The 27,584-nt window shown below is 47.5% G+C and overlaps 9 protein-coding genes and 1 pseudogene across 13 annotated transcripts; 4 read left to right on the forward strand and 6 right to left on the reverse strand.

Moving 5' to 3' along the window:
• Positions 1–277: 277 nt before the first annotated feature.
• LOC6601467 lies at positions 278–5,335 on the reverse strand. 3 transcript variants are annotated; one of them, XM_026992136.1, is made up of 5 exons: positions 5,194–5,335; positions 5,080–5,139; positions 4,607–5,008; positions 2,813–3,175; positions 278–2,751 (listed from the first exon to the last, which is right to left on the reverse strand). In XM_026992136.1, the coding sequence occupies exons 3-5, from the start codon at positions 4,913–4,915 to the stop codon at positions 790–792; spliced, it is 2,634 nt and encodes an 877-aa protein (XP_026847937.1). In that variant the 5' UTR covers positions 4,916–5,008; positions 5,080–5,139; positions 5,194–5,335; the 3' UTR covers positions 278–789. The 3 variants fall into 3 exon arrangements, with proteins under 3 accessions (XP_026847937.1, XP_026847935.1, XP_026847936.1); XM_026992134.1 differs by having other exon boundaries at positions 5,080–5,335; XM_026992135.1 differs by having other exon boundaries at positions 4,607–5,011; positions 5,080–5,335.
• A 437-nt stretch (positions 5,336–5,772) lies between these two features.
• Positions 5,773–6,302, reverse strand: LOC6601466 (U6 snRNA-associated Sm-like protein LSm5). Its single transcript, XM_002026397.2, has 3 exons — positions 6,203–6,302; positions 5,924–6,120; positions 5,773–5,867 (listed from the first exon to the last, which is right to left on the reverse strand). The coding sequence occupies exons 1-3, from the start codon at positions 6,249–6,251 to the stop codon at positions 5,838–5,840; spliced, it is 276 nt and encodes a 91-aa protein (XP_002026433.1). The 5' UTR covers positions 6,252–6,302; the 3' UTR covers positions 5,773–5,837.
• A 581-nt stretch (positions 6,303–6,883) lies between these two features.
• On the forward strand, positions 6,884–8,731 carry LOC6601465 (T-cell activation inhibitor, mitochondrial). Of its 2 annotated transcripts, XM_026991956.1 has the most exons (4): positions 6,884–7,077; positions 7,140–7,573; positions 7,631–8,574; positions 8,664–8,731. In XM_026991956.1, the coding sequence occupies exons 1-4, from the start codon at positions 6,969–6,971 to the stop codon at positions 8,665–8,667; spliced, it is 1,491 nt and encodes a 496-aa protein (XP_026847757.1). In that variant the 5' UTR covers positions 6,884–6,968; the 3' UTR covers positions 8,668–8,731. The 2 variants fall into 2 exon arrangements, with proteins under 2 accessions (XP_026847757.1, XP_002026432.1); XM_002026396.2 differs by lacking the exon at positions 8,664–8,731 and having other exon boundaries at positions 6,885–7,077; positions 7,631–8,632.
• On the reverse strand, positions 8,584–10,216 carry LOC6601464. Its single transcript, XM_002026395.2, has one exon. The coding sequence runs from the start codon at positions 9,984–9,986 to the stop codon at positions 8,664–8,666; it is 1,323 nt and encodes a 440-aa protein (XP_002026431.1). The 5' UTR covers positions 9,987–10,216; the 3' UTR covers positions 8,584–8,663.
• Positions 10,217–10,997: 781 nt separating this feature from the next.
• Positions 10,998–15,119, reverse strand: LOC6601463 (organic cation transporter protein). Its single transcript, XM_002026394.2, has 3 exons — positions 14,731–15,119; positions 12,373–12,815; positions 10,998–12,307 (listed from the first exon to the last, which is right to left on the reverse strand). The coding sequence occupies exons 1-3, from the start codon at positions 15,117–15,119 to the stop codon at positions 11,160–11,162; spliced, it is 1,980 nt and encodes a 659-aa protein (XP_002026430.2). The 3' UTR covers positions 10,998–11,159.
• Positions 15,120–18,092: 2,973 nt separating this feature from the next.
• Positions 18,093–19,151, forward strand: LOC6601461 (brachyurin). Its single transcript, XM_002026392.2, has 3 exons — positions 18,093–18,564; positions 18,623–18,721; positions 18,789–19,151. Exons 1-3 carry the CDS (start codon positions 18,108–18,110, stop codon positions 19,100–19,102), a joined length of 870 nt encoding a protein of 289 aa, XP_002026428.1. The 5' UTR covers positions 18,093–18,107; the 3' UTR covers positions 19,103–19,151.
• A 56-nt stretch (positions 19,152–19,207) lies between these two features.
• On the forward strand, positions 19,208–20,481 carry LOC6601460 (annotated as a pseudogene).
• Positions 20,482–20,730: 249 nt separating this feature from the next.
• Positions 20,731–22,836, reverse strand: LOC6601459 (transmembrane protease serine 12). Its single transcript, XM_002026390.2, has 3 exons — positions 21,793–22,836; positions 21,558–21,733; positions 20,731–21,498 (listed from the first exon to the last, which is right to left on the reverse strand). Exons 1-3 carry the CDS (start codon positions 22,392–22,394, stop codon positions 20,846–20,848), a joined length of 1,431 nt encoding a protein of 476 aa, XP_002026426.1. The 5' UTR covers positions 22,395–22,836; the 3' UTR covers positions 20,731–20,845.
• Positions 22,837–24,560: 1,724 nt separating this feature from the next.
• On the reverse strand, positions 24,561–25,835 carry LOC6604228 (protein tantalus). Of its 2 annotated transcripts, XM_026991963.1 has the most exons (3): positions 25,643–25,835; positions 24,745–25,589; positions 24,561–24,666 (listed from the first exon to the last, which is right to left on the reverse strand). In XM_026991963.1, the coding sequence occupies exons 1-2, from the start codon at positions 25,711–25,713 to the stop codon at positions 24,773–24,775; spliced, it is 888 nt and encodes a 295-aa protein (XP_026847764.1). In that variant the 5' UTR covers positions 25,714–25,835; the 3' UTR covers positions 24,561–24,666; positions 24,745–24,772. The 2 variants fall into 2 exon arrangements, with proteins under 2 accessions (XP_026847764.1, XP_026847763.1); XM_026991962.1 differs by having other exon boundaries at positions 24,561–25,589.
• Positions 25,836–26,485: 650 nt separating this feature from the next.
• On the forward strand, positions 26,486–27,319 carry LOC6601458 (serine protease 1). Its single transcript, XM_026991964.1, has one exon. It carries the CDS (start codon positions 26,486–26,488, stop codon positions 27,272–27,274), a length of 789 nt encoding a protein of 262 aa, XP_026847765.1. The 3' UTR covers positions 27,275–27,319.
• Positions 27,320–27,584: the final 265 nt, after the last annotated feature.

The raw sequence follows: 27,584 nt of genomic DNA on the forward strand, positions 1-27,584 counted from the left end.
TTCCATTTTTGATAAAATTGCGACTAAAATTGTTGCGGTTTTTAGTGCCTTGCCCATTCACTATCACAATGAAATAAATAACATTGTTCTTGGATACAGTTACAGTATACAATAAATATATATACTATTCATGTGTATTTATATGTATATGTATATGCTCGTTAAACAATAGCTGTAGATGCATGATAGGTAACCATATTATATGGCAATTATGGATTTACATATATATATATAATATATATAGTATAATCATCTAACTATCATTATAAGACGCCAGATTTTTCTCTCATTTGGAATATGCGCATAGCTTCAGTCTTTAAATAAATCCAAAACGTCGAATCTAAACGCCAATGCGTCCTAGTCCGTCCTACCTGAATGATACATACATATATACATATATAGTCTGTTTCAGAACTATAAGACAGCTGGACAACGGGGGGTGGGGTAAATTCTCTTAACTTTGAAGGGCTTAAAGTGCTTCTGATATTATCTACTGTTTTCTGTTTCCTACGATTCCTACTCTTTATCGGTATTGTCATGTGGGATTTTTGCTGCCAGACTATGCCATAGTTATGAAACCCACTCTATAGTAGGTATACATGCATACATGCATTTATAGTTTGGTTAAATATTGATTCTGTGTTAAAATTTGGCTTGGTTACCATTTCTAATGATTTCGATGTACAGTGATTGAGTGGATAGTAGAGTTGAGATACTCTTAGTGCATTCTGTGCATTCTTTAGACGGTTCTTGGATCAGCCAGATCCCCTAGAGTATTTCTAGTGTCGCTTACAGACGCGTTGCTTCCGACACCGTGGACACATCCCCAGCCCCGTTGTGCACCTGTTGACTGGTGGAGGTGCCCACATCTGTCGTGGGCCGTGGCAGATGCGAGTAATAGCCCATTTGACAAGAGTTCTGGTGGGTCAGCTTCTGGTTTTGGCTCAGCTGATATTGGGCCGCCTTGAGGGCCGCCTGTTGCTGCGGCGATAGACAATCACAGGCGGCCATCAGCTCCTCCGTGGACTTGGCCGTAATCGTGGTCGTTGTGGTGGTCGTCAGCTCGCCTACAAACTCCGTGGGCGGTGGGGCATAGTTCTCCACATCCCCGTAGGTGGAGAAGCGGCCGTACGGATTGCGACGTGGCATCGAGTGACGCTGCTGAGCGATTTGCAGCTTAACCGGCGGCTTCACGGCCACCGTGTCCAGGTATCCATAGCCGAAGCCATAGCCACCCGCTGCCTTGGTGGCCAGATTGTCCCAGGACTTGGGCTTCTGCACGTAGGATATAGTGTTGGGGTAGATCTGCGAGGGCTGAACTTGTGTGGCCGTCACATGGTAGCGCTGATGATAGCCCGGGTGATGATGGTGATGGTGGGGCATCTGGTGGGTCTGCTGATGTGGATGCTGTTGGGGTTGCTGCTGCTGCTGCTGTTGGTGGTGCGGCTGCTCGTAGGATTGTCTGGACTTGGTGGAATGCTGTCGCGACTGTCCCGTCTCGCTCTTGGGATCCCAGAACAGAGTATCCGTGCTGATGGAGGTGGTGTAGGAGGCAGAGTCCGCAGGCGCAAACTCGCTGGAAGTGCAGGAGTGGAGGCTACAGTGGCTGGCCAGGCCAGAGGCCAGATCAAAGTAGCGGGAACGTGTGCTCCCTGACTGAGAATTCGCATGGCAGGGAGTCGGTGTAGTCTGTCCCTGCGGGGGATGATGATAGTGATGGTGATGGGGCACTGGCTGCTGTTGCTGTTGCTGCTGCTGTTTTTGTATCTGCTGCTGCTGTTGTTGCTCTCGGCTGTGATGGTGATGATGATGATGGTGGTGGTGTCCCCCTCCATTGGCACTGGGCGAGGCATGCGATTGGGACTTGGGTCTAATCCGCTGCTCCTTGCTCTCCACCCTCTCCCGCTCCCTCTCGCGATGCTTGTGCTTGTGAGTGTGCTCCTTGTGCTGGCGATGGCGGCGTCGGCTGGGCACACACTGCGTATCGCAGCAGGGACTGGCCAGATCGTAGGCATCGAGGCTGACATTGTCCCCGGCCGGCAGAGGACTCTTCTCCGTCGATTTCCAGCGAAAGTGCCCGAGACATGGATTGCACGAATGCCCCACATGGTAGTGCTTCCCTGAGGCGGGCTTCTCCTTCTCCGCCTTGGGCGGCTTGGCTGGAGGCTTGTGCTTTTCACAGGTTCGCGGCGGAGGAGCAGGTGGCTTCACCGTGGCACCTCCGCTGGTGGTGCTGTGGTACTGAGTCGGAGCGGTGGTGGTGGGTTGACTGATCGTGTTAGTGTCCACCGACTCGGTGCGGTGCAACATGAAGCGTTGGGCCGTCGGCTGATGGTCGCTGCTGCTGCGCTGTAGGCCCAGGCCATCGATGTAGTCCTCGGAGCTGCCATGCGTTGGCCGGAGGACATAGCGATATGTGGGGTCCAGATAGTGATACGTGAGCATAAACTGTGCCGGTGGCGGAATGATAGCTCCTCCTCCTGCCGCCTGCTGGCGGGCAGCTATATTCCCCACATCCTCTGTGGACAGGGCGGGACGATAAAAGCCCGTTTCGACCGCCGCTTCAGTGGGCGAGACGCCTTCTCCATCGCTGGGCGATGTATTGGCATTGGCCTTCTTCCGCGCGGGCAGACTGTGCGTCTTCCACTTGCCCTCGAGCAGCTCTCGCTCCCTAAGATGCACCCGCTCCAGTTCGTTCATCTTGTGCTGCAGCATGCTTTGGAGTTGAATGTAACGCATGTGGAGATCCACCTAAAAAGACGCCTATCCATGAGGGATCTATCTATCTATGGATGTGGGATTCGCTACTTACCTTCCGCACACAGTCCTCGAAGAGCACCACCATTCGCATCCTCGTGTCGCACTGTTTGATGAACTCCACGATGGTCTTGTGATCGGCCTTCTCCATGTCCCTGCCATTGATGGAGAGTATCACATCGCCTTCTCGCATACCAGATCTGTAGGCCGGACCGCCGTACTCCACATAGTCCACGTAGGTGATCATCTCCAGCTCCTCGTCCCGCTTGTAGTGGATGCCATAGCTCTGCAGGGTGAAGCCGTAGGTGTCGTTCTTCTTCTCCACAATAATGGTGCGACGGCGTCGATCCTCATCCGGCTTCGAGGCCAGAAAGCGCTCCGACTTGTAGCGGCCCAGGATGTGGGTGGACTGCGATAGCTGGAGGGGGATTAAGTGTTGATTAGTGGGTGAAAGTGGCCTCTTGTGCGCTCAACTATTCCGCAGCAGCACTTCCGGTTATTTACACGTCTGTGTAATGTGGCACACCGAATGGCCGCCAGGTGCGGCCAGACCATAAAAATGTGGTGTTTGCTCAAAGGCCATACCCGTATCTAAACCTATTCGCATTCGCATTCGCCCCAAGCCCCCTCACCTCCCTTCCCCAACATTCACTCCTGCTGCTGGTCCTTGGTGCTCTTCCTGCTTTTATTGAAAGCATTTCCATGAATACCCGATGAAGGCCCCCAGCACCAGCAGGCAACACTTTCACTGCCGCCCTCGCTTCCACCTCCAGAAAATGGGAAAGCGGTGCGGCGGAGAAAGGGAAAAGAAAACCAAACAAATTTCACACAAACACAGACGCACAGATACGGATAGATACAACAAATACATAGACAGAGTGGGCAGCTCTTTCATTAACGGTACATTGTGTGAACCCGTAATAACCGGACTGAAAGGCAAAAGGCTTACCCTCGGCAGAACTACTGCCGGGAATTTTCTCGAGAAATTGTGCGGAATTACATGGATGTATAAAAATATACAACATTTATTAAAAGTGGGATACTGTAATCGCAAGTCCTTTCATTATAAAGAAATTGCCGTTGAAAGAACGAAATGATTTAATTGAAGAAGGAATTTAAAGTGTTGCCGATTTGGAGCTTTGAAGCCATGCCCGGTGGCTGGTCTTAGTTTTAGATTCCCCAACACAAGTGAGTCGGGGATAGCCCATAACTTAAAGTAATCCAATACTAACAGGGGGATGAGGGCTTCGGAAAAATATATTTCAATTAAGGCAGGGGGGTTGCTATGATTCTGAATGACTTCCCCCCTCTTAAGTGATTTTTCCAATATGGTAACCCAACTGGTTAATTTTTGTTCTCTCTAATTGCCTTGGCCAAAGTCCTGGCATGGCGCTGCTCCATCCACGGGGGGCGGCGAGCGGGACTCTTTTATAGCTTGGTTTCGTTGTATGTGTAGTATATATGACAATTTACGGGGCACTGAATTATTAACACTTGATCGGAAACCCCGCGCGGTTGCTGAAGCGTAAACTATGTATAACGATGATAAAGAACAAGAGGTTAAACAGCTGAGAGGGCAGCAGGCATTGCAATAAGCAGGAGAAAGAAAACCCACCACCAAAAGAAGCAAATCACCCACCCACTTGGATCCAGTATCCATACCCTGGCCCACACACCAGCACCAGCACCAGCACCCGCACTCGCAAGACAATTTCAATTGAGGCAACGCTGCAGGACCTTGTCGCATTATGACTCAATAAGGGGACGGACACACATAGACATTTCAATTGGATTATAAGTACTGGTACAAGTAATAGTACTAGTACGACTGTCTGCCACTTGGACTTACCTGTGCATACTCGATCTCCTCATCGCTGGCATCGAGACTCTTGTGGAACTTGAGGCGGCCCAGGCTGCCAGTGCCATTGACATAGTGCGATGATGGCTGGTGTGACTGTTGGTGGTGCTGCTGGGACTGCGACTGCGGCTGGTTGTCGTGGTGGTGGTGCTGCTGCTGTTGCTGGCAGGCGGCGGCTATAAGGGAGCCCACCGAGGTGGCGTTCGAGGCGGAGATGGAGACGGCGGCTGCTGTGGTAGCGGCACTGCTGGCCGCCGTTGCAATGCTCTGGCAGCTGCTGCTCATGGGCTTGCTGGCCATTGTTGTGTATTGATTTCTTCACGCAGTCATAATTATTGGGATCCCATTGAAGGAGCTATTCAGCCAGGCAGCCGGGCAGCACACGCAGCAAATCTGCTGCGAGACGACAATGGATACAGATACCGAAACAGAAACAGAAACACCGACGACGAAAAAAAACTCACTTTTCACTGAATCTTGGTCTGCCCCAGAGAGAGTGCCTAGGCCCACACGAGTTGCGGTCGCTGGTAATTATAATTTGTCATTCCTATTCACAAAACTCTGCCCTGAACCACTACCTTTATCAATGGTATTTGTTGATGAAAAACTTTTCCATATTCGTGCGGAGCGGAGCGGCGCAAAGCGGCGCAGTGCGGTGCCGTGTGGGTCTGTTTCCGCTTGGTTTGTTCTACTTCCGTTGAAGTTTGGTGCCGTTCTGAACGTACGTTCTATCGGCGCCGACTGCGTCAAGAGCGGAAGCGGGAGAGCGACGCATTGCACCCACAAACAAGCTTTCAGCCATAGGAAAGACGTTAATATTTATGGCACATGTTGACTGCCACTGCTAAATCGGCAAAAGTTATGCTCAAATAGGTAAAGCGCATGCGCATGCTATGTACACGTTGATATGAACATTACAAAATGAGAAGTTATGATTCTTAAATATGAAATAGTAAGTCTATGCACTCCATTCCAGCTAAACATTAATACTCCACAAAATACTTGGAAGTTGACAAGTAATCAACAATTTCATCTTGTTCCCCGATTTCCTCATTCAAATTCTAGCGCCACTTAACATTCCTCTGTTAACGTGCGCCTAACATGCACCGACTCCCCATCTGAATATTAACATATCTCTGTAGTCGCACACATGCATGAAAAGGCTTGTTTTGTTGTTGTTATTTTACAAATGTATAATTTATGTTTATAAATGGAATATTTCCTACTCCGCGAGCTCGCCTCCAGGGACCAACTGCAATGGGGATCATTTAAACAACTATACTTATACGAGGCACCAGTACTACGCACCATTGTTATGTTGTTGCCATTCAACAGAATCTGATCCAATTTCGTGATGCGGCGACCGTCTGGCGTGTTTTCGTACTCCGTGACATCGTCCAGCAGCATGTTCACAAAGTCATCAAAGCCCAAGAGAGTGCCTACCATTTCCTTGTCGTTCTTCATGATTATGTGGATGCGGGAGCCGATGCATTTGTCCACCAACTCTGTGGAAAAACAAGGTCCAGGCAAGCCGGCAGAGACGCTGTAGCCGGCAAGACGGGTAACGGCCAAAACCTATTCACTTACCCAGTGGCATCAGTGTAGCAATGTTTGCAGGAGGGGGCACGGCAGTCATTTTGCTTTGCTTATGTTGCGAATTTGTTTAAATTATTAATATTTTGCTAGAATTGCAGGCCAGAATAAAAAACGCGGATTTATCGATAAAATAAAAAAACGATATTAACCCACTTACCGCCCTCAATTTAAACTAGTGAAAACTTGAGTTATATACGATATGAAAGTTCTTTATTAAAAAAAAATGACAAGGATTTTCATCTTTCACCTGAGCAGCGTTAAAATTCTTCTAGTTTTATAATGTTCGTAGAGTGTATTTTAATAAAATGTGTTAATCATTCTCTGTTCACGATCGGAAACCATATTCCTCGATTTTGTTATTCGGCTTAATATTACGAGCTAGCTAAGACTTTTAGCACTCAACGCATAACTTTATCTAATTGATGAACCAATTTTCCATATGACTGGCTAATTTTAAGAACTCTCCTTTATTTGATAGTAATCAATTTGATTATTATTTGCTGTAAGAGGCTGCACAATTTCGATCGACTGGGTGGCAGCATTAACGCTGGTCTGAGCTAACATTATCGTCGGTCACACTGGAAATCATCGATAGAAAACTATTGTCCAGATATCTTTATCGTTGGATTAAGTGGCAGCACAAAACGTATGATTTAACATAATAATAAATAATATTTAAGTAAATAGAAGCACCCCCCCACTATATGCTGCTCTGCTGGGACGACGGGCAGGTTCCCTGCTGCTCACCGCTTACATAATGTCCGTGTCGCTGGCCCTGGGCATGGGACAAGCTGCCAAACTGAAGATTCTGGCGTCAAGTTCAAGGCAGTGGCAATGGATTTCACTGCGTCGATCTTTGAATCAAGGTTATTTTTTTCATTTAAATTAGCTTGCAGAGATAATTTTTGATGGTTTCTTTGCAATGCAGACTTGACAACGGCACTGCGACCTTTCTACTTTGCCGTACATCCGGATTTCTTTGCGCAGCATCCCGAACAGCGAAACACCAACGAAAACTCCTTGAAATTGCTGAGCGAGCATCTCGAATCTTTATACGAGCGCAGGCCGCAACGGAGTGCCGATGCCCAAGTACTCAAGTTCTATGTGCGGACCAGTGCAGACGCCAATAAACGGGATTCCTTTCGGCTGATTCAGATCCGCACGGACTGGCAGAGCACAAGGGACCCGAAGACATTCATTCAGAGCCTGCTAGAGTCGTGCAATCTCTCTACGGACTATGTGAGGACCATTAAGGCCCAGCCGGAACCCCCAAAGAGCTCGGATACGAGCATGGCCTATAAGCCGGGCCAGGACTACCACTACGACAAGGAATTTTCCGAGTTCGAATCTCAACTGAGGAATGTGAGTAGATTGTCCTCCTCTCTACTCGATTAATGTTGATCCCTATTTGACCAACAGGAGCGGGCAAGTATGCGTCCTGTTCTGACCACTTGGCTGGAGGAGAATGCGGACAAGGCTAAGCAGCGGGCCAAGGAAACGGCCGAGCTGCAGGCCGAGATTAATAAGCTGCAAAAGGTGTTAGTGGAGAAGCTGAAGCTACGCGATGCCCGCTACGAATGCGGCTGGAACATCGAACACTATCGTGGCTGCCTGAAGACCCTGGAGCGCCTGGCCAACACCCACTTGGCGGAGATGGCACCGTTGCGGGATCGTATTGTGGTCTTTGCACCCTTCACAGGCGTCAGCCTGGAGGGACATGTCATGCTGTTCACCGGAGACGTTCTGAACAATTGGATTGACTTTATCAAGAACATTCCGCATCACGACACCTACCTCAAGGTGGTGCCCATCTACGAGCAGACGCTCTCGCAGGTGCTGCGCGGCATTCAGATAGGACGTCGCAAGTTTATGCCAAAGACGCAGGCCCGTGGATATGCTAACTACCTCATGAAAGTAACAACGTCGCTCGGCGACTATCTGGGGAAGCAAAAATACCCGAAGAACTGGCCGGAGACGCTGCACGAATTCACCATCGTCGTGGAATCAGAGGCGGGTCCTCTGATGGTCAGTCCAACGGGTCAATTCATCACCCCGGCCACCTGTCCCGGCCTAATACTGGTGGACTTCATCAGCCAGAATATGCAATCTTCGCGTGAGCTAATGAACAAGTACGCCGAGGACAAACACATCGAGCAGGAGCTCATGGATGAGTGCATGGAGCATCTGCGGCTGCAATCGCTGACTAAGGACGATGCTGTCACACCCGATAAGATGATTGTGGCCCTGAGGGATCTGTCCCAAATGCAGCTGCCGCATTTGGAACAAGTCAAGCTCCATATAACGAACTACTATTCCGTTCTAACCGATGGAGTTGTGTGCATACCCTGGGACTCTATGCAGAGGTAGACCCCTTACATTTTCTTGTGCCTTTCTATTGACAAATAAACATAGAAATAATTATTGAGGGTGTGATTTCTCTCTCTATCTACAGCTAGGTGGCATCGCTGCAATCTTCGACGCTCCAGGTGCACTCCTCTCGATGGGCTGCAAATTCAGATGCCTTGCGTGTGTAGACATGCCGCTCCAGGCCGTCAAAGTGTATGGGATCACCACCGCAGAGCACAGAATTCTCGGTTGCTGCATCGTATAAGGACACGCCACCTTTGCGATATACCACACGCCACCAGCTGATGTTTGCCCGGCTGTACACGTTTTTGGTAATGGCATTGGTCGTGTTGCTGGTTGCCAGCGGGGATGGCTCCATTAGGATGTACCGATTGCGCCAGAAGGCACTGTAGAAGGCAAACTGCGGTCGACTGTCGTTGCTGTGGCCACGCTGGATGTAGTACGCCGCCTTCTTCGGATCCCGCGCATTGCTGCAGATCAGATACGTCTGCGGGCACTCATAGATGTAGGCATTGCTGTCGGTCACGTTGCGGATGCACACCTTATGTGCAGTGTACAACAGCTGCTCATCCGATGGAAGCTGCGCATAGATCTGCTGTCGCAGCGATGCTTCCACTTCCTGTTCGAAGCTGGGCTGGTCGAGCAGTCTTCGGATATTATCTTGCATGGCCAGGCCCAAGGTATCGGCTGCGGCATCGTCCCGTGTGAGCTCTTCACGCTGCAGCAACTGGAGGTTGGCCAGAGCCAACTGAGTGAGGCTGCCCGTGAAGTTGCCCAGACGCTCCACCACACTCAAAGGCGTCTCCAGGGCCAGCACCGCATCGTACACAAGTTCCAGGATGTCGCGCAGATAGTCCAAGGCGCTAAAGGTCAAGCGATGCAGCAGCGAATCGACCAGCGGGAAGGTAGCCGTGCGACTGTTTGTGTGGAAAGGAGCTTCCAACAACTGTGCACTGCGTGAGATAAAGGCCTGATGGACCAGCTGCAATAGTGCTGGCGGGACATCCGAATTGAAAGCCAGTTGGTCGTAAAAGTCTAAGATTTTGAGCGGATCGTAGATCTGTTTGGTCTGCTGTAGCTCCTTCCAGAGTCCCGTGTAGATGGCTTGCTTTAGCTCCGGAGTCCGGGCTTGATTCGCCAATTGAAGCACCACCTGGCCACGCTTCCAGTCGCCACTAACCTCTGAGCGAATCACCGACTCTAGATTGCTGGATGCAGGACCTCTTAATGCTCCTTCCACGTCTGCTTCCCCAGTCCACACATCGATGTGGAAGAGCACTTCATTTACGGGAGCGGAGGCATTCAGGACTGCTAGAAGCTTGCTGCTGCTGTTGCTCGAGAAGCTGTCGCCGATATCCAGTACCGCGCCCAGTGCCAGGACCAGTAGTAACAAAACGCAGGCAGCCATAGCGTCTCAACTGTTCGAAGTTCTGTCCCAGGCCATGGTTTTATAGGTGAGTCGCAGATCGGCATCTATTTGTAGTTCATTTCACCCGGTGTTTACTCGGGGTTCTCGGTGTTGACCTGTGTGCCGATAATATCAGCAAAGGTATACAATGTTTAATTGCCTTTTGCACCCCGAAAATCTCCAATCTCCTTGGGGCTGGGCCCTCCCAAAACATCATAAAACGACCCGGCACAGTGCGCCAATTTCAAAAACAAATAAAAAAAAAGTTCAATATTTTTTTTTGGATTGGTTTTGTTGCGTTTCAGAAAAAAATGCACAATGCATGGAGTAATGACACTAAAAGTATGAAAATAATTCTATGGTTAATGGTAGTAGGTTAATGGTAATAGTCCAAAAAGTAAAATGCTCTTTATCTCATATCTGGGAATTGTTTCCCCGATGAAGATACTATGTTGATTAACAATTTCAAATATAGTGCGCCAAGTGAGTCGGCATCAAAGTTGATAACTTTTGGAGACGATATCTTCATTTCCACTGACGAAGATTAAGAGTTAGACCTACTTAAGTAATCAGCACGCATTCAATGAGAATGCTATACGTTGGTATATGGTATTTACTGCAAGAGTAAGAAGTACTGCTAAAGAAGTACCACTGCAAAAACCTGGATAAAATAAGGATGTAATTGTGAAATTCTATTAATTTAATATTTATTATTGTCTAATTTAATTTACATGTGTATCTTTAGATACATATTTAAACAAATCAAACAAATACCAGTTTTTATTTTATTTTCCCCTCACATGCCGCCCATTCTTCATTTATTTTGCGACTTCCAAAAATAGTTGTCTGTTACAGGAAATGCGTTGCTGGGGCGGCGCGAGCCGAAGACCTGGGAGCGTACTCAGCAAATGCGTTTGTGATAGGGCCCAACGCATGTGGAACTCATGTCATTTCTACTTTCTACCCACCAACAACAAAACATTTTCGTGAGATATTTCGTTATTTATTTGATTTTTTGTTCAGAGGCGCATGAAATTTCTTATTTCTAGTATCACAAAAGTCTTCAAAAAAAAAAACGCTTAGAGGCTAGTCGATGCTAAAAATGCAAGGCAAGGCTACAATTGATTGAGTTTTGACTACCTAAGAGCTAGGGGATTGACGTTGACTGATCCTCTAGAGCTTCGTGGAGTTGCGCGATTTCACCGATCTGCGCAATATGCTCGAGCGTAGCTCTCCGCCCGTAGAGGCAGTGAGCGAGGCTCCTGTTTGGGTGCCCCTCACGAAGGCCTGGGAACGAACTTCCACATCAGTGTTTCTTCTCGACTCATCGTCCTCGTCCACCTGTTTGGCCAGGCAGGGAAAGTCCCAAATGCTCTGACCCCTGCCGAACTCCTCCCCGTCAGTGAGGGTTTGTGGCAAATCGTGATTAAGGGTCTCCGGAAGCAACAGCGACAACAGGCCACCAAAGATGCCCAGCAAACCCAGAATGATAAGCGGCAGGGCCGGGGAAATGTTGGCCAAGTATACAACGAATGGTGCAATGATGCTCGCCACATAGCCCATGATGTGGATGAAAGCCACGGCCTGGGCACGCACGACTGTCGGCAGCACTTCGGCCGCCCACTGCAGTCCAATGTTGTAGCTGATATTGACGAAGAAACGCCCCATAATAGCCAAGGCGGCGGAGTATACCCCAACGGGCACAACGGTAGCCAACAGACTGAAAACACCACTGGCCACCATGGAGCCACAGGCCAACCAGCGACGTCCAAAACGATCCAGGGTCACGGTGAGGAGAGTATCAGCCGGCAGCTCGGTAAAACAGGCCACCGTGAAGGTAAAGAAGATATCTAGCCCCAGGGAGCCGACGTTCCTCACATGTCCGTCGAACACCAGAGAGATGGCCATCCAAATGACGATGAGCAGCAGCGTGGTGCGGCGGAGGCGGGGGGACTTGAACAGATCCAGGACGGAGTAGCTGCCATTCTGGGCCTCCTGTTCCCGCATGCGACGGCAGCTGTCGGCAAAGTGCTGATACGTCTGGGCGGGCACCTGGCGTCCGTTGCGTCGCTCCAGCTTCTTGAGTATCGATATGGCCTTGTCCACCTTACCCTGGGCGACCAGCCAACGTGCCGACTCCGGGACAATCAGGGGAGTGAAGACAACCAGCAGCAGTGGGGCGGAGGTGACGATCGTTAGCCACTTCCAATCGGCCACAAAGTATGCAATCCAGGGCAGCAGGCAAGCCGCGCCCGTGAAGAATATGGCAATGGACATATTGGCCACAAACGTTCGATACTTGGGACCCACGTACTCCAGAACTGGAAGAAAAATAGCGCCTTAAATCAGATGGAGTTTCACTAGAGGGGGCAGCTTGCACACTCACCCAGTATGTACATCATAGTGAAGCAATTGTCGAAGGCGAATCCCACAAAGAAACGCATGGCAGCAAACTCCCAAAAGCTGTTGGCAAAGGCAGTGCCAACGCCAGCAAAAAGGCCTATAAGATTGGTGCCAATCAGTGCCGGAATGCGCCCGTAGCGATCCGCCACCCATCCAAACAGAAGGCCCCCCACGATGGCGCCCAGAAAGAAGATGGACTGGGCATAGGTGGGCAGGGCGGCATCATCGCACACCCAATTCTGCTCAGTGGCCACCGTCGAGTAGGGTATTTCCGTGTAGTTGTAGGACCAGCCGTGGCGACACTTCACCTTCGGCCACTGGGGATCGGCCATCACCTTGCCCTGGGCCATAATTTCGGTATAGTTCACATCGTACATGTAACAATTGTTGTATTCCCCATTCATCATGGGTATAGAAAGCGCCAGTCTGTGGATAGGAACGGGGTAGAGACTTAGTTTGGGTACTCGTAGTGGCGGCAATTAACACATCCCCAGGGTCAGGCGTCGGATTGTCTTCGTCTGGCTGGGTATTCAGTTCTCAGTAGCTCCAAGCCATGGTCAAAACTTCTGCACTGCGTATACAGCGTATGCTGACACGCAGACACTAAGATCATGCATGTATCTGTACGACAACTTAATTATCATGATCTTGAAGGGGTACTTGAAAATGCGATTTCAATTCGAAACGTTTTCGACTACACTTGAAGCTTAAGAATGCTCTATTTAGAATGAAGATTGATTTTGGAAAGAGAGCGATATTGATGGTTGGTAGGGAATTAGCTATGAAACTATGAAAAAGGCTATATTTGAACCTCGACCTATATTTGATTGCATATTTAATTTGGGAAAAGGGACTGCTACTCCCTACCATAAAAGTGTACAGAACTCTAAGAACTCCCGAGGATATGAATGAGACAATTACGATTTCCATTAACTATCCACTAAATGTATGAAGTGTCTTCTGGTATAATTGAAAGCGTGTCCAATATTCGTTACCTCCACTCCACAGCACTCCATCATAAAGCTCGACTCACATTACCGCAGCGACTCCACCGCACAACATTAGTCTTCGTGATGGCAGTCTGTAGTGGATGTTGATGTTGCTACTCATATTCGTAGTGGCACTGGCACTGGCACTGGTACTGGTACTGGCTCTGGTGTGCGGCACGTTTGGGGCCTGCCTGGCCTGCTGCGTTGTCGCAACATTCACGCTGCGCTGCCGCTAATTAGACGGCCCACTGGCTGACTAATACTTGTATCTTATCCAACTCTCCGTTGGGGGAAAACCCTCACTCCTTGCCGCTGCCAGTGAACTACCAGGAGTGGGGGCTGGCTACTAACTATCTACTGCTGCCCACCCCAGCAATTATACAGATGAACGAACGTTTTGTAAGGTTCTTTGCCTTATTAAGCCGTCGCTTTGACTGGAAACTCAATCATGGCCCAAGGTCAGGCATGCCGTTCTAAGCCAACTTGGACGCATTAATGACTATTCTGTTGGTCAGAACACTTGAACTCAAACTCGAAACTCGAAATTCGTTTCGTTACGTTTCATTCGTTTTAGGTGCTTTTCAATTCAATTCAATTCAAATCGAACGTTGAACAACGTTTTAAGCTTTAAGAAATAAGCTATTTTTCTTACATTATAATTTGACTATTAGAACTGTGCGGATTTTGGTCTTGGTCAAATGGGTTTGGTTTGGTATTATCCACTTTGGCTGGGGTTCAAAAACACGCACAAACCGGTATTAGCCTTAGCCTTTCGATTTCAAGGTGATTTGGGACTATTGTCGATCGATCGCTTGGTAGTTTTACTTGTACGAGTGTGTCTAGCAATCGATCAAGTGCGTTTTTTTTTTTTTTGTGAAAGTGAAACGGAACCGCATTGCTTCGATTGCCATGTACGCACAATGAGATTGTTTCCGGATGGGATACTTGTACAAACAGGTATTCAGACTGAATAGAATGCCAGCTAGAAAGAGGGAAAGTATTGTTTAACATGTCTTGAATATAACTGGAAGGCAATCCATAGAAATGTCGCAGCGGCAAGCAGTATACAAATGTATTCATGATAATTTAAATAAACACGATATCTTCATTATAGTTTAACACTTACGCGAACGACAGCCCGGCACTGAAGTACCTCGTATCCACAGCCGTCTGTGCTAGTAAATAATCAACTTTTCCATTTGCATATTTATGACAGATTACGTGAAGCCGAGCTTGAGTTTAAGCCCGCCCCATAGCCAAGCCATGGAACATGACTACGAAATGGCCAAAATGTTGCCTTAGCTTGGCAAGGTGCTAGATTTTTTGAGGGAAAACCCAGTGGAATAACTCACCTGGCCTCCACATCCAGGCCATCTAGCTCTGGGACATGGCACCAATGTTGTTCGGGTATCAGGGTGAGAAAGATCTGCGAGAAGTACACAAAGGCCACGAAGAACGAGAAGGGTATCATGCAGATGAACAGAATCTTCTGGTATCTGCCAAATTCCCCAATCAGCGGCAGTATGTCATCGAAATCAATGTTGGGTAGGCTGCCATTGTCCCCGCTGTTGCCAGTCAGATCCTGACCCTTCTTCTGACCCAAATCCAATTGAAGTTCCTTCGTGGTGCCACCGCTCTTCCGTCGATGCAGGTTGTCTGCACCTCCGCCTCCCCCATGCGGGTGTTCTTCATGATTGAATGCTTCATTGACGAAGTATGCTGGCTTGGCCTGACCTTCCATGTTCTTGGTAAACTATATACGAGTGTATATTTATGCAACCTTGCTTTATTCTCAGAAGAACTTCGCTTTGGGCTTTGTGCAGACCGACAAATGCATATAAAAAAAAACAAATCCAAAATTCAAATCTAAATCCAAATCGAAACCGAAACCGAAAGCGAACTCGTGTTCAAAAGCTGACGGCGCACGCGCGCGAATTCGTTTCTGTTCTGCAACTGAGTGAGCACGCGCGCCAAATGTCGTTTTTATATAAGCTCCGCTCTGCTCCGGTCGGGGCTTGCGGCTGCTGCTGCTGCTGCTGCTGCACTTGCTGCCCAGAACAAGAAACATACCGCCGGGGCAGGCAGGCAGGCAGCCGCGCAGGCAGGCGAAAGTTTGATTCGAGCAGCTGTTTCGTTTGGTTCACACAGCTGGTAAACCGGTTCAAATCGGAATCAGAATCAAAAGTCGGCATCGTATGGGATCGGGATCGGGTAAGGGACACTGGCGAGCCCCGAAAACGTTATGATCGCCGATCTTATGGTCGGCATTTGGTGGCGTTATTTTTAAGCCTGGCCAAGCATGACTCCACTCTGCACCCACCAAGAGTGCACCTCGTGTTCCAAGGTGGTTGCACATCTTCGAGCACAGCTGCTGGGTCGGGACCGGGAGCCGCGGGCTTTATTAATAACACCCCAAAAGGCGGCATAATGCTTGTGATTCATGCTCAAACCATTCCGAGGATCGAGGAAATTAGCCAAAGATATTATTTGTTCAATTCGTGCACGAGCGAACATATATGTACGTCAGTCCATTCATAAATTGCCACCAGGAGGGGATTCAACTCTCGTCAAAGACATTAAGCGTTCTATATAGCCGAACGATCAGGTTTCGGGCCTTTAAAGATGCTTGGGTATTATTTATTGTTTCGCTTAACTGTTAATTTGTTCAAAATTAATATTTGTGCCTGTGTGTTTTTATCTTAGTTATATATATTTTTGTGTATTCTGTTCAATTATAAAGATACATTTGTTACATGGATCTCCTCCTCCTCCTCCGCACTGCACCGCACCGCACCGCTCAGTGGCACATGCATGCATTTACAATATATTAATTATGAAGTCGCACCCTGATTTGATATATCAAATAATTTCCAATCCTCATTACAACTGGACGACAACAAAATATTGTTCTCTTGACCGCTGCGCCGCCTCAAACCAGTTTAATCTTGCTTTATAAATTACATTTTTACGAGTTCTCTTGTATACTCTTGCAAAAAGTGTGCGTTGCATAAATTTGATTAGAAGTTTGCACATGCATTGAAGATTTGCAGTTGATTGATTGGTATTAAAAGATAAAGACGTGTCATCGATATGCAAATTTGAGTAGAATCATTTATAAATTTTGATTGCGAATAAGGATCATCTAGTAATGAATCATTTACTAAGAAAACTCTTCCTTTACCAATGGAATTCTTTCTCAAGTGTTGCACCGTTTTTATTCTCCCAAATCCAAGTGTATTTCAACATTCGACCCCACAGAAGCTAGCCTTCCTTTTTAATTTTATTTGAATTTATTTATCTACGTTTATTTTATTTTGTTTTGTGCTACGCATTTAATGTTTTAATTAGATCTGTTTTGGAGATATTCCAAGGACTTTTGACCAGCTGTTGGGGAGTTCATAGAACGGCTCTCCAACAGAGATACATATGTATATGTATATCGAGATAGTGTCATATGGCTAATTTAATTTTTAATGTGTGCATGCTTAGGCTGTTGTCTGGTGACAGGTGTCATTTGGATTTTTCCACATTTAGAAAGCTGCCGCTAATTAAATGCGTAAACTTGTCCTTCTACGGATGAATATGTGCGGTGGGTGTTCTCTGGAGACTCTCTCTTCTTGCTCTGTGAACTTTTGGCGTGGCAAGGTTTCGTCTTTTAACTTTAATACGACCTTCAATTGAACACACAAAAAAATAATTGCATTAAATCCCAATCCATTTCCGTTTTGATTCATGTTTCGCTTAGTTTTCTTGTTTCTGTTTTAGCCGCCTCCCCCTTTTCTCAACTTATTTGTGTGTACGAACTTTTTATATATTAATTTTATTGGATTCCATAAGTAATACGTTTTAATGAGTCTGGAAGTGTTTTGAGAAATACTTAGCCTCTTAATTAAATTGAGGGGAAGTAAAACGTTTAGGCTTGGATGAATTCGCTGGACTTGGCGTAGAGGTGCGAATGAATGGAGTGGGGAAGACGCCACAAACGAATAACGAATGAGTCGGCAGGAAGCTCATCGAAACCGGACAGCAAAACTCTTTCATGTCATCGTCTAATCGGAATATTACCGAAGAGAATAGATTTATTGTTTCGTGCTCAATAAAATATACAATTAAATCACATTCCCTTGCTAATCGATGTCTGCGGTCTCGACTATCTTAGCGATAAGATTGCGAAATAGTAATCAAATCTCTAGAACATACTTCCAATTCTTCAGAGTACCTACTATTTGAAAAGAGTACATAATCTTTAGCTTTTGATTGTTAATTATAACATTTATAAAGATATACATCCAACTATATACTAATCCGTCAAACAAAGCCCTCTCTCTCTGAAGTTGGTATAAGCTTTTTGTTGGTTATAGTAGATTGGGGGTTTTCTTTGAATAGTTTCTCACAATATTTTTCTTCGTCATGGGCTCGTCATGGCTCAGATCGATAAGCTTACTACGAATTGGGAAAATCTGGCCATGATAAGGCCATACAACTCATTCTGGGCCAAATCAATTGAAACTTATAGGTTCGCTCCGGCGTTGCTTATCGATAGCAATCGTTCCTTTCCTTATCGAAGATTGGCAGCATCGCCATTATCAATCTGTAATAAATTACCCTAGCTTATTCCAGGCGCTGGGTAATACAGCACAGATAGTCAATGAAATATGATCCACACATGGTCCGGGAATCCAGTATAAAAGCCATCAGATTCTTGGTGAAAACTTTAGTTCAAGTCAACATGAAATTCGCTATCGCTTCGGTTGTGCTTCTGGTCGCCATTCTCGGCGCCCAGGCCGTGGATTGGCAGTCCGTGAAGAATCTGAACATCGAGACCGATGCCCCGAAGATCCGTCACGGTGCACCCACGGGTCGCATCACCGGTGGCACCTTGTCCAGCCGCAACCAGTTCCCCTACCAGGTGGGACTACTCCTCTACGTTCAGGGAGGCGCTGCCTGGTGCGGCGGAACCTTGATCAGCGACCGTTGGATTGTGACCGCTGCTCACTGCACAGACAGCCTGACCACCGGGGTGGATGTCTATCTGGGCACCCACGATCGCACCAATGCCAAGGAGGTGGGCCAGCAGATCATCTTTGTGGAGAAAAAGAATGTGATCGTGCACGAGGACTGGATTGCTGAAACCATTACCAACGACATTTCCCTCATTAAGCTGCCCGTCCCAATTGAGCTCAATGGTATGGTAGATCTCTATATTCTTAGGAATCCTTCTTAAGCTTATTCTTCTCTTGACAGAGTACATTCAGCCCGCCAAACTGCCGGCAAAGGCCGACAGCTACAATACCTACAGTGGGGAGACTGCTATTGCTTCCGGCTGGGGCTTGATCAGCGATTGTGAGTAACCTGTGCGCAGAACTCTCTGATGAACCCTGTTCATTTCATTCCACTTTCTTTGGATTAGCTGCCACTGCTGTCACTGACATTCTGCAGTTCATTGAGGTGCCCATCATGTCCAACAGCGGCTGCTCTCCCTGGTACTTGGGTCTGGTCGGCGGCACCAACATCTGCATCAAGACCACCGGTGGTACCTCCACCTGCAACGGTGATTCCGGCGGCCCCTTGGTGTTGGCCGATGGCAGCAACACTCTGATCGGAGCCACCTCCTTTGGTATTGCCTTTGGCTGCGAGGTGGGATGGCCCGGTGTGTTCACTCGCATCACCTCCTTCCTGGACTGGATCGAGGCCAACTCTGGCGTCGCCAACTACGGCAACTAAAAGCGGAAGTGTCTTCAAAATAAATGTTTCTCTTTTGTTAAAAGAAGTACCTCCCCATGATTTAATTGATCAGTACAAAAGGGGAACTTCGTATGAGTTTGACAGGCAGTCCTTTGTGAGAAGGAATAGTAGTAATCTGTTAAACAAAGAGTTTTTATAATAAGATCAAAGTTCAAACGCTATAATCCCCTTAGTCGTGGGCTCGGCATCTTTATATTTGATAAGCTTACTCCGAATAGATAGATCTCAGCATGATAAGTCTATAAAACTCATTCTGGGCACAGTTCTGGTTTTATGTACGCTCTTTTACCTTATCGATGACTGGTAGCATCGCCATTATCAGAGTTGGTCGTAATCTATAGCAAATCACATTGGTTTATTCCTGGCCTGTGGGCAGCACCATAGACCCAGCATAAAAGTCATCCGATTCTTGCGAACAAATCTAGTTATAATCAAAATGAAATTCGCAGGCGCGTCGGTTGTGCTGCTGATCGCCATTCTCGGTGCCCAAGCCGTGGATTGGAAGTCCGTGAAGAATCTGAACATCGAGACCGATGCATTGGCCTCTTCTACCAGTTCCCTTACCAAGTGGGACGCATCGCCTACGTTGAGGGAGGAGCTACCTGGTGCGGCGGAACCTTGATCAGCGATCGTTGGATTGTGACCTCTGCCCACTGCACGGACCACCGGTGTGGATATCTACCTGGGCACCCAAAATCGAGCCAATTCCAAGGAGAAAGTCCAGCAGATCATCTTTGTGCAAACTCGGTACGTGATCTTGCACGAGGATTGGGCTCCAGAGACCCTTAGCAACGAAATTTCCCTAATCAAGCTGCCAGTGCCAATTGAACTGAATGGTGGGGGATTTTCATTCACTTAACTCTATATTTTCCGGAATTCTAGCTGAATAAGTAATTCACTTCTTCACTTTTAGAATACATTCAACCCGATAATCTGCCCGTGAAATCGTCGGACTTCAGCTACCGAAACTACAGCGGGGAGAGTGCTTTTGCCTCCAGCTGGGTGAGTACTTTCGTGGAGTTCTTTGAATTGGTTTCCAATCTAATTTTACTCTAATTAGCTGCCAGTGCTGTTACCGACAGCAACACCCTGATCGGTTCCACATCCTTTGGCCTTTCTGTGGGTTGCGAGGTGGTTTTTTTTATTTTATCCATTCGATTTACAAAACATTTAACCTCTCAATGTACACATAAATAACTTTCGCTGGCGCATCAACGAATTTTGCCGTGTTAAAATAAAGTAATTTCACGAAAGTTAGCTGTTTGCATATTTATTTTATTTTTTTCCCGAAATAACAATTGTAGAACAACCTTAAATATTTTAAGTATTCTTCTGTAGAGTTTATCTAAAATATCTACACTTGTCCTGGCTAATACTAGTATAAGTTGGTAATTTGGTTCGTTCGGATTATAATTTTTATAGTTTAATTTTTTGCCTCAAAACATTCACTTTTTACCAGAATTCAGAAATTCATAACGTCTGCTTTTGGATCTGGATCCGACTAGAATATGATTCTGAATAACATTTAATATTTTGTTACTTTTTGCAATAACTTTTTATTGTTATTAAAAAAAAAGTTTTAAATTTAAAAAAAAAAATTGCTTTGAAAAAAAATTCTATGATTTACATAATTCGCATAGGAAAAAAGAGGAAGAAGGTATCTTTTTTAATTTCGAGGATGTTATTATATCAGCTTATTTAAAAATAAATGTTTATTTTGGATTATAAGAAGTAAAACTCGTATTCGGACTTGGGTCTAGGACGAGGACGCTGGCGCTTATGCGTACGCATGCTGACATCCTCGGAGAGGTCCTCGTCGGAGCTGGGACGCACGTCCAGCTCATCTGGCTGATCATCCTCCTGCTCATCTTCCTGCTGCTGCTGTTCCAATCTTCGACTCTGGCGGGGCTTGCCATAGTCCCTCATATACTGATCGAAGAAAATCGCCTCTGTTGTGTCCTGATGTGAGTTGACGCCCGTCTCGTCGCTGATCCAGTCCAGGTACGAAGCCACCTTGGTGAAGGCGGCCGGATATCCGCGATCGCAGCCATATATGCTGCCAAAGGAGGTGATCCCCACCAGCACTCGCTTCTTGGATTGTCTTCGCTGCAGAACAAGTGGTCCGCCAGAATCTCCATTGCAGGTGGAGCGGGAATTTCTCCCGCTGGTGCAGATATTGGTGCCGCGATAGGAGAGCGGAAAGTTCGTCTTGCATGTCCGCCCATCGATGATCTGCAGCTGGACATACCGCAAGACATTGCTGATGGCATGGACGCCAGTGGCATAGCGTCCCCAGCCAGAGGCGATGGCCAGCTTGTTCTTGAAGTTGCGGTACTCGTAGTGCCGCTTGGGCAGCTGTATGGGGTGGATGCGTTCTGGAATTCAATTTAAAGGGTATTACTTCCTCTATAGGCTGAAAATCTCTCGATTTTACCGTTGAAGCTAACAGCATGGGGCAGTCGAATCAGGGCTATGTCATCCTTCAGACGCTTGGGATTCCATGTGGGATATATGTGAAAATTACTGCTGGGCACCATCATTCGCACCTGACCCTTCTCCTTGGCATTCTTGATCTCGTTGGCGCCCAAAAAGACCAGAGCGCGTTTGGCCCTGCAGGGAAAAAATCGGTTAACGAATGGGTTCTGTGGCAGATATCATACCATTCCTACATGTCCACACAATGTGCCGCAGTCAGCACATGCTGATCGGAGATCAGAGAGCCTCCGCACCAGTACAGACCCTTGGGACGCTGCAGCAACATGCCCACCTGGTAGGGGAAGCAGTGAGGATTGCCCACGTTGCCGCCGAATATGCGATCCATGGCCATGGCCCCTTCGGGCAGCATCTTCTCTAGCAGCGGTGTGGTCTCCAGATTTAAGACCAAGGGCTCCTTTACATCCACATCTTCGTCGCTATTCCCATTTCCTCCTCCATTGATGCGGCTCTCCAGGTTGCTGGCACTCGTTTCCGCATCTTGTTCCATGGAGGAGGAAATGGTGGAGGAGGAGGAGGAAGAGGGAGACTGCGACATGGCCATGCCGAACGGTCCCGGATACATGGACACTAAATACATTGGCTTAACCTGTTGCCAGTCCAGTGCCGCTGCCAAGCCGCCGAGGGAGGTGGAGGCGGCATAGAGCAGGGCAATCCAGGTGAGCAGCTTCGTTTCCGATTGAGGCGTGGTGTGGTTCCGATTTGGGGATCGCCTCCGAATGTGATTCGTTATTGTGGCAACAATGGAGGAGGAGGCACCTGCTGATTGTGTAAACATTTGCGTTGCTTTGTTCGCGCACGCATTTAACTGTTAATTGCGATTAATTTAGTGGCACTTTTGCACTGCTTCCTCCTTTAATACATTGGCCACCGCCGCACCTTAACTCTCGCGCGATCGGTCGGTCGGTCACTGCGCTGTTTTCCCGTTTCGAAAAGCCGTTACGCTGGACAACGCGTTTGTAATCTCTGTTGCTACCGCTACTACTGCTGCTGCTGCTGTTTTATTGCTTGCCACCTTGCCACTTGCCACTGACATGAACACCGACGAGCGTCTCGCAAGGTACTGGTGCGGCGCGCGCCGCTTGCCAGCATTTTTATAAACTCTTTCACCAGCCATTTCTTCGAACCACTTTAATTATTTCGTCTATTTTGCTGCATTAATTTGGCCCCGTCAACGCCACCGCTGCTGCTACCTCCGCCGCTGCAGCCGCATTTTGTGCTCGCAATTGTATTGCAGTTGCATCAATTTCATTTAATTTGACTGCATGTCAATCTGCATATGCTCTCATCTCACTCTCGCTTACTCTCATCATATTCCTTCATTCCACCTTCCACTGCAGCTATGATGTGGTCACGCTTGCGCTTTTTACCGTTTGACAGAGTCACACAGGGCATTGCATTCTTTCTCTCCATCTCCTTCTTCCTCATTCATTCAAAGTTCGGCTGCCCTTTTGATCGGTTGTCTCCCTCTTGACATAGTGGCGAAAATACCCACGCGTGTGTGTGTGTGTGTATGGTGCTGCTGCCTAGTTGTTTTACCATTTAAATTGTGTTTGAGGCTGTAACTCTAGATATCTCCCCGCTTTGGTGCTATTACATCACGCGTACAGTGCTCTACTCTCTTAATCTTCATTATGCAGTAAGAGGGAATCTCTTTAGTGAAAATGCTTTCATTGAGTAAAACGCGAGATAGAAAGAGAGAGGGCGAGCGACTAGCGGTGAGTAAAACAATAAGATTACACGATACAGTTATAATTTTGCATGTCTGGTGTCTCGCATTTCATCTCTTCGCACAGTGGCCTGTGGCATGTTGAGGTGCTGTTTTCCCTGCGTGGGTGTAGGAAAACAGTTGATATTCCCACAGCCCACTGTGCAGCTTCTTTGACTCTGCCAATCTCAAGGTTATTGCCGGGTCTTTCTGTCGCATGCTTGCCATTTGCTGTGTGGCTCGTAAACAAATTAACAGTTTTCCATTGATGGGCTGGTTGGTTGCATGTGGCATGTGCAGAATTCTTAGCAGGAAATGGAAGTGCAGCATTAAAAATATGTACTTTTAATTAAATTAATTCGTGCACCGCCTGCGGCTGCCAGAAATAACTTTTATTTGGTGTTGAAAGTATTTCTGTTGCCTGTCTATTTAGGAAATTACTGGTACTGCTGCGGTCTGGTCTGCGCCTAGCCAAGCAAGTAAACAAAATCGTCTCGGTGATATGTTCGAATCGAATTCGTCGGTAATGAGGCTAAAAAAACATAATCCACTGCAGTAGCAACAGCAACAATACAATGATTATGCAAATGCATGCTCTACACCCGCCCCGCCCCCCTTTCTCTATCCCCCCGCATCATAACACCCCACCTGCTGCGCTTGTTGTGCAGTTCGATTTCGTGCTGTGCGTCGATACCCAACCAAACCAATGCATAAGCATAATCGCGAATTGTGATTACCACGCCGCCGCGGCGGGGCTGCGCTGCCCGTTGCATGTTGCACTGCACTCATTAATAATGGGCGCGTTTTTGTTGCTGCATTTTATTGCACTTGCTAATGCCTCTGCCGTTATTTAATTTCGCACTATTCCCCAACATTTTCGCATTTTGCGACGCCACCTCTCCTTGTGCGTCGTCGCTTTGGCGAATGCCTCAGGGCTTCCGTTTCGCATTTCATTTATAAAAGAATGGTGTGTTTCACATTTTCTTACAACATTTATTTTGCACTTACGTACTACGCACAGAATCGTATTCTATGGCTGGATGATAAGTTTAAATTACTTGCTATTTACATACACATGGGGTGGATAGGATAGTTTTAATGGGTTTGAGTAGTTCACCTCCAAATGTGAAACGGCCCAAATGAAACGCTCGACGGCACTCCTGCAACGATGATCTATAGCTAGGGCTAGGGGCGCGCAATGAAATAATGTGAACGATCGGTCGGTAATCCTAGTTTCAATAATTGGTATCAGTACAGGTGACCGCATGCGAGATTGCAGGCCCAGCAGCATTCAATGGGAACTCCCTGCGGTCACATTATATTTGGACACTATTCGTAATATCTATTGTAATTTATGCAATGGGTGTAAGGTGTAAAACAGTGACACAATCTATCCGAGTGCAATAATGATATTACGTACATATGTATGTAGATGTTTCAGTCTCTCTCTACTCGAAAGCCGCCGGCTGCGGCTGCTGCTGCGGCTGGTGCATGTGGTACTGGCTCAGTGTGTGCAGCTGTATGTCGTCCATGGTCATGGCAGTCTTGGCTTCAGCGTTTCTTCCTCCGGGACCGGCTCCGGCATCGCCTTCGTCGCCTTCGAGCATTGCACTGTCGAAACTCTTGTTGAGACGATCGTGAAATTCGGTCATTGAGATCTTCTTTAAGGCGAAGCGTTTGCCAAAGGTCTTCTTCACTTTCTGGCGTCGCTTCTTCAACAGGATTTTGTTCTTGTTCAGTCCGTCACTGAAGGAAATGGCGCGTCGCAGCTTTCGGTTGCCAAACTTCACAATTCGCACTTGGCTGCTGATCGAGCACTCCTCACTGTCGTCCTCCACATCGGCGGCATTCTCGTCGCTGGGCTCCTCGAAGATTGTCTCAAGATTCGTGGGCGTAAACTTCTTCATGCGCTTGTTGGTGTATATCTTCTCGATGCTCTTGAGTGTCTGTGAATTGGTGGTTAGCTCCTTGCGACGGTTCTTCTTTATGGGCTTCATGATGGCACTGCAGACGCGGTTGAAGTTGTCCTTTGAAACGCGTGCTGGCATGCGGCGCCGAGCCACGCCGCCCCTGCGGGTGGTCCCGCTGTGCCAGTCGCTGTCATCGTCCTCCCCGCGGCTCAGCTGCGAGTCCACCTCATCGGACTGATCACTGCTCTCGCTGGCCTCCGATTCCTTGGACCCTGCATCCTGCATCTCCTCCACGTCCGACATGGCCGTAGCCATGGGCTTCAGGCTCCACGAGAAACTGCTACTGCTACCGGAGCTGCGAAAGGAAATTAAAATTTGACTTAATTTTGGTTCGTGTGAGACACTCACCGATTCTCCGACAATCCGACTTCTTTCGGCTGAAATGTGATGTTGGCAAAGTTATGCACAATGTTATCCATTACGACTGTTTGTTGGCCGCGGAACCAAGCATTTCCTTTAGCTTTAACTTTACCCTTTGTGGTCGTCTGTCGGTAATCTCCTGGGGGGGGTTTTTCTGGTCACACGACGATTGCCACCACCGGGCGGCAAATTCTCGAACAATCCGACGGTTCGAAACTTTGAGCGAAGGAATTAATGTCAAGTATAAGCGACACACTAGTTTGTGGCTATAGTTTTAGCGCCTGCTGTGCGTATTTTTGTTGCTAAAATTTTTTTGCTCAAAAAATGTTTATTTTTTTAAGAGCTGCCAGAGTGCCTAAAACCATATGAAGTCTATCGATACCAATATCGATATCGAATGTAGTGGGCCCGTACCGTGGTATTATGGAGAAAAATGCACCAGGTGGCGCCTGTGTTAGGAAGGTCGATGAATTTGAATGTCGCGCCCATTGCTATTTTCAAATAATACCTGTATTGGTTATATGTATATGTATTTTCAATTATATTAAATTTTATTCAAGCTGATAAGGGAAAAACATGATTAAATCTAATCGATAGCTAAACATTTATTGTCTGAAGATTTCGTCAAGTTTCTTTAGTCATATACATAGATAAAACGGACATTTACATTAGTATATGTTTTAAAATGGTGGCTGTGCTTATCTGCATATTGTAAATTATATGGTCTTAACATTTATATTGATTTCCGGCAAAATTTTGCGCAGTACCGAGGGGTATGGTATATAACTCCCAGCGATCATTCAGTAGCCTCCAATAAGTATTTGAATCAGAATGAAGCTGCTGGCGGTTCTGCTTTTGGGAGTGATTGCCTCCGCGTCGGCATTCGAGAAACCAGTGTTCTGGAAGGATGTGCCCGTGGGCAAGGGCTCCATTGAGGGGCGCATCACCATGGGCTATCCGGCGCACGAGGGCAAGGTCCCTTATATTGTGGGTCTGGGCTTCAGCAAGAATGGCGGCGGCACTTGGTGCGGTGGCTCCATCATTGGCAACACCTGGGTCATGACCGCCAAGCACTGCACGGACGGTATGGAGTCGGTGACCATCTACTACGGCGCCTTGTGGCGTCTCCAGGCCCAGTACACCCACTGGGTGGGACGCAACGACTTCATCGAGCATGGTTCCGGCGACATCTCTCTGATCCGAACCCCGCACGTGGACTTCTGGTCGCTGGTCAACAAGGTGGAGCTGCCGAGCTACAACGATCGCTACAACAACTATCAGGGCTGGTGGGCGCTGGTCTCCGGCTGGGGCAAGACCTCCGACGATGTCGGCGTCTCCGAGTACTTGAACTGCGTGGATGTCCAGATCGGCCCTAACTCTGTGTGCGAGAGCTACTACGGCAGCTTCTCGGGCGATCTGATCTGCATCCCAACTCCCGAGAACAAGGGCACCTGCAGCGGCGACTCTGGCGGTCCCCTGGTCATCCACGACGGCAATCGCCAGGTAGGCATAGTGTCCTTTGGCTCCTCCGCCGGCTGCTTGTCCAATGGTCCCAAGGGAATGGTGCGTGTCACCAGCTACTTGGACTGGATTCGTGATCACACTGGAATTTCTTACTAAGCGAGCACTACTTTGAAGAATTAAATGTTTTTAAATGGAAAAAAATCTGGTCTCATAATTTGAAGGATAAGTGACTCTGTCACTGAATATATACCATTCCATCCCCATTTATCACACACTTTTTTCCGGCTGACTTTAACAAGAAAGATGCCAGTTGTCACAGTGAGGGATATTGACCAGCTCCCAGATTTGGATCGCATCGCTAGCCAGATTGAGTTCAAGCAGCGCGATGCCGCCAAGCTGAAGGGTCCCTTTGTCATTGCCAAGTAAACGGCGATCGCACATCCAATCGAAGTCTGCAACATTTTCA

Source organism: Drosophila persimilis, unplaced genomic scaffold (genome assembly GCF_003286085.1).
Source record: "Drosophila persimilis strain 14011-0111.01,24,50 unplaced genomic scaffold, DperRS2 tig00000700-arrow-arrow-pilon, whole genome shotgun sequence".
Lineage (NCBI taxonomy): Eukaryota > Metazoa > Arthropoda > Insecta > Diptera > Drosophilidae > Drosophila > Drosophila persimilis.

Bases quoted from the DNA above. Each gene is read 5' to 3' on its own strand.
- LOC6601458 (XM_026991964.1), top strand. From the start codon at position 26,486: ATGAAGCTGCTGGCGGTTCTGCTTTTGGGAGTGATTGCCTCCGCGTCG.
- LOC6601459 (XM_002026390.2), bottom strand. From the start codon at position 22,394: ATGTTTACACAATCAGCAGGTGCCTCCTCCTCCATTGTTGCCACAATA. The intron at 21,734-21,792 runs GTAGGAATGGTA...TTTTCCCTGCAG, and splicing joins GCGGCACATTGTGTGGACAT to GGCCAAACGCGCTCTGGTCT. The intron at 21,499-21,557 runs GTAAAATCGAGA...ATTGAATTCCAG, and splicing joins CCATGCTGTTAGCTTCAACG to AACGCATCCACCCCATACAG.
- LOC6601464 (XM_002026395.2), bottom strand. From the start codon at position 9,986: ATGGCTGCCTGCGTTTTGTTACTACTGGTCCTGGCACTGGGCGCGGTA.
- LOC6601461 (XM_002026392.2), top strand. From the start codon at position 18,108: ATGAAATTCGCTATCGCTTCGGTTGTGCTTCTGGTCGCCATTCTCGGC. The intron at 18,565-18,622 runs GTATGGTAGATC...TTCTCTTGACAG, and splicing joins CGTCCCAATTGAGCTCAATG to AGTACATTCAGCCCGCCAAA. The intron at 18,722-18,788 runs GTGAGTAACCTG...TCTTTGGATTAG, and splicing joins CTGGGGCTTGATCAGCGATT to CTGCCACTGCTGTCACTGAC.
- LOC6604228 (XM_026991963.1), bottom strand. From the start codon at position 25,713: ATGGATAACATTGTGCATAACTTTGCCAACATCACATTTCAGCCGAAA. The intron at 25,590-25,642 runs GTGAGTGTCTCA...TTCCTTTCGCAG, and splicing joins GTCGGATTGTCGGAGAATCG to CTCCGGTAGCAGTAGCAGTT.
- LOC6601465 (XM_026991956.1), top strand. From the start codon at position 6,969: ATGTCCGTGTCGCTGGCCCTGGGCATGGGACAAGCTGCCAAACTGAAG. The intron at 7,078-7,139 runs GTTATTTTTTTC...TTTGCAATGCAG, and splicing joins GCGTCGATCTTTGAATCAAG to ACTTGACAACGGCACTGCGA. The intron at 7,574-7,630 runs GTGAGTAGATTG...TTTGACCAACAG, and splicing joins TCGAATCTCAACTGAGGAAT to GAGCGGGCAAGTATGCGTCC.
- LOC6601463 (XM_002026394.2), bottom strand. From the start codon at position 15,119: ATGGAAGGTCAGGCCAAGCCAGCATACTTCGTCAATGAAGCATTCAAT. The intron at 12,816-14,730 runs GTGAGTTATTCC...TCCTATCCACAG, and splicing joins GGCCTGGATGTGGAGGCCAG to ACTGGCGCTTTCTATACCCA. The intron at 12,308-12,372 runs GTGAGTGTGCAA...TTTTTCTTCCAG, and splicing joins CACTATGATGTACATACTGG to TTCTGGAGTACGTGGGTCCC.
- LOC6601466 (XM_002026397.2), bottom strand. From the start codon at position 6,251: ATGACTGCCGTGCCCCCTCCTGCAAACATTGCTACACTGATGCCACTG. The intron at 6,121-6,202 runs GTAAGTGAATAG...GTTTTTCCACAG, and splicing joins TGCTACACTGATGCCACTGG to AGTTGGTGGACAAATGCATC. The intron at 5,868-5,923 runs GTGCGTAGTACT...TCCCCATTGCAG, and splicing joins ATGGCAACAACATAACAATG to TTGGTCCCTGGAGGCGAGCT.
- LOC6601467 (XM_026992136.1), bottom strand. From the start codon at position 4,915: ATGGCCAGCAAGCCCATGAGCAGCAGCTGCCAGAGCATTGCAACGGCG. The intron at 3,176-4,606 runs GTAAGTCCAAGT...ATCCCCCTCCAG, and splicing joins AGGAGATCGAGTATGCACAG to CTATCGCAGTCCACCCACAT. The intron at 2,752-2,812 runs GTAAGTAGCGAA...GCGTCTTTTTAG, and splicing joins TCGAGGACTGTGTGCGGAAG to GTGGATCTCCACATGCGTTA.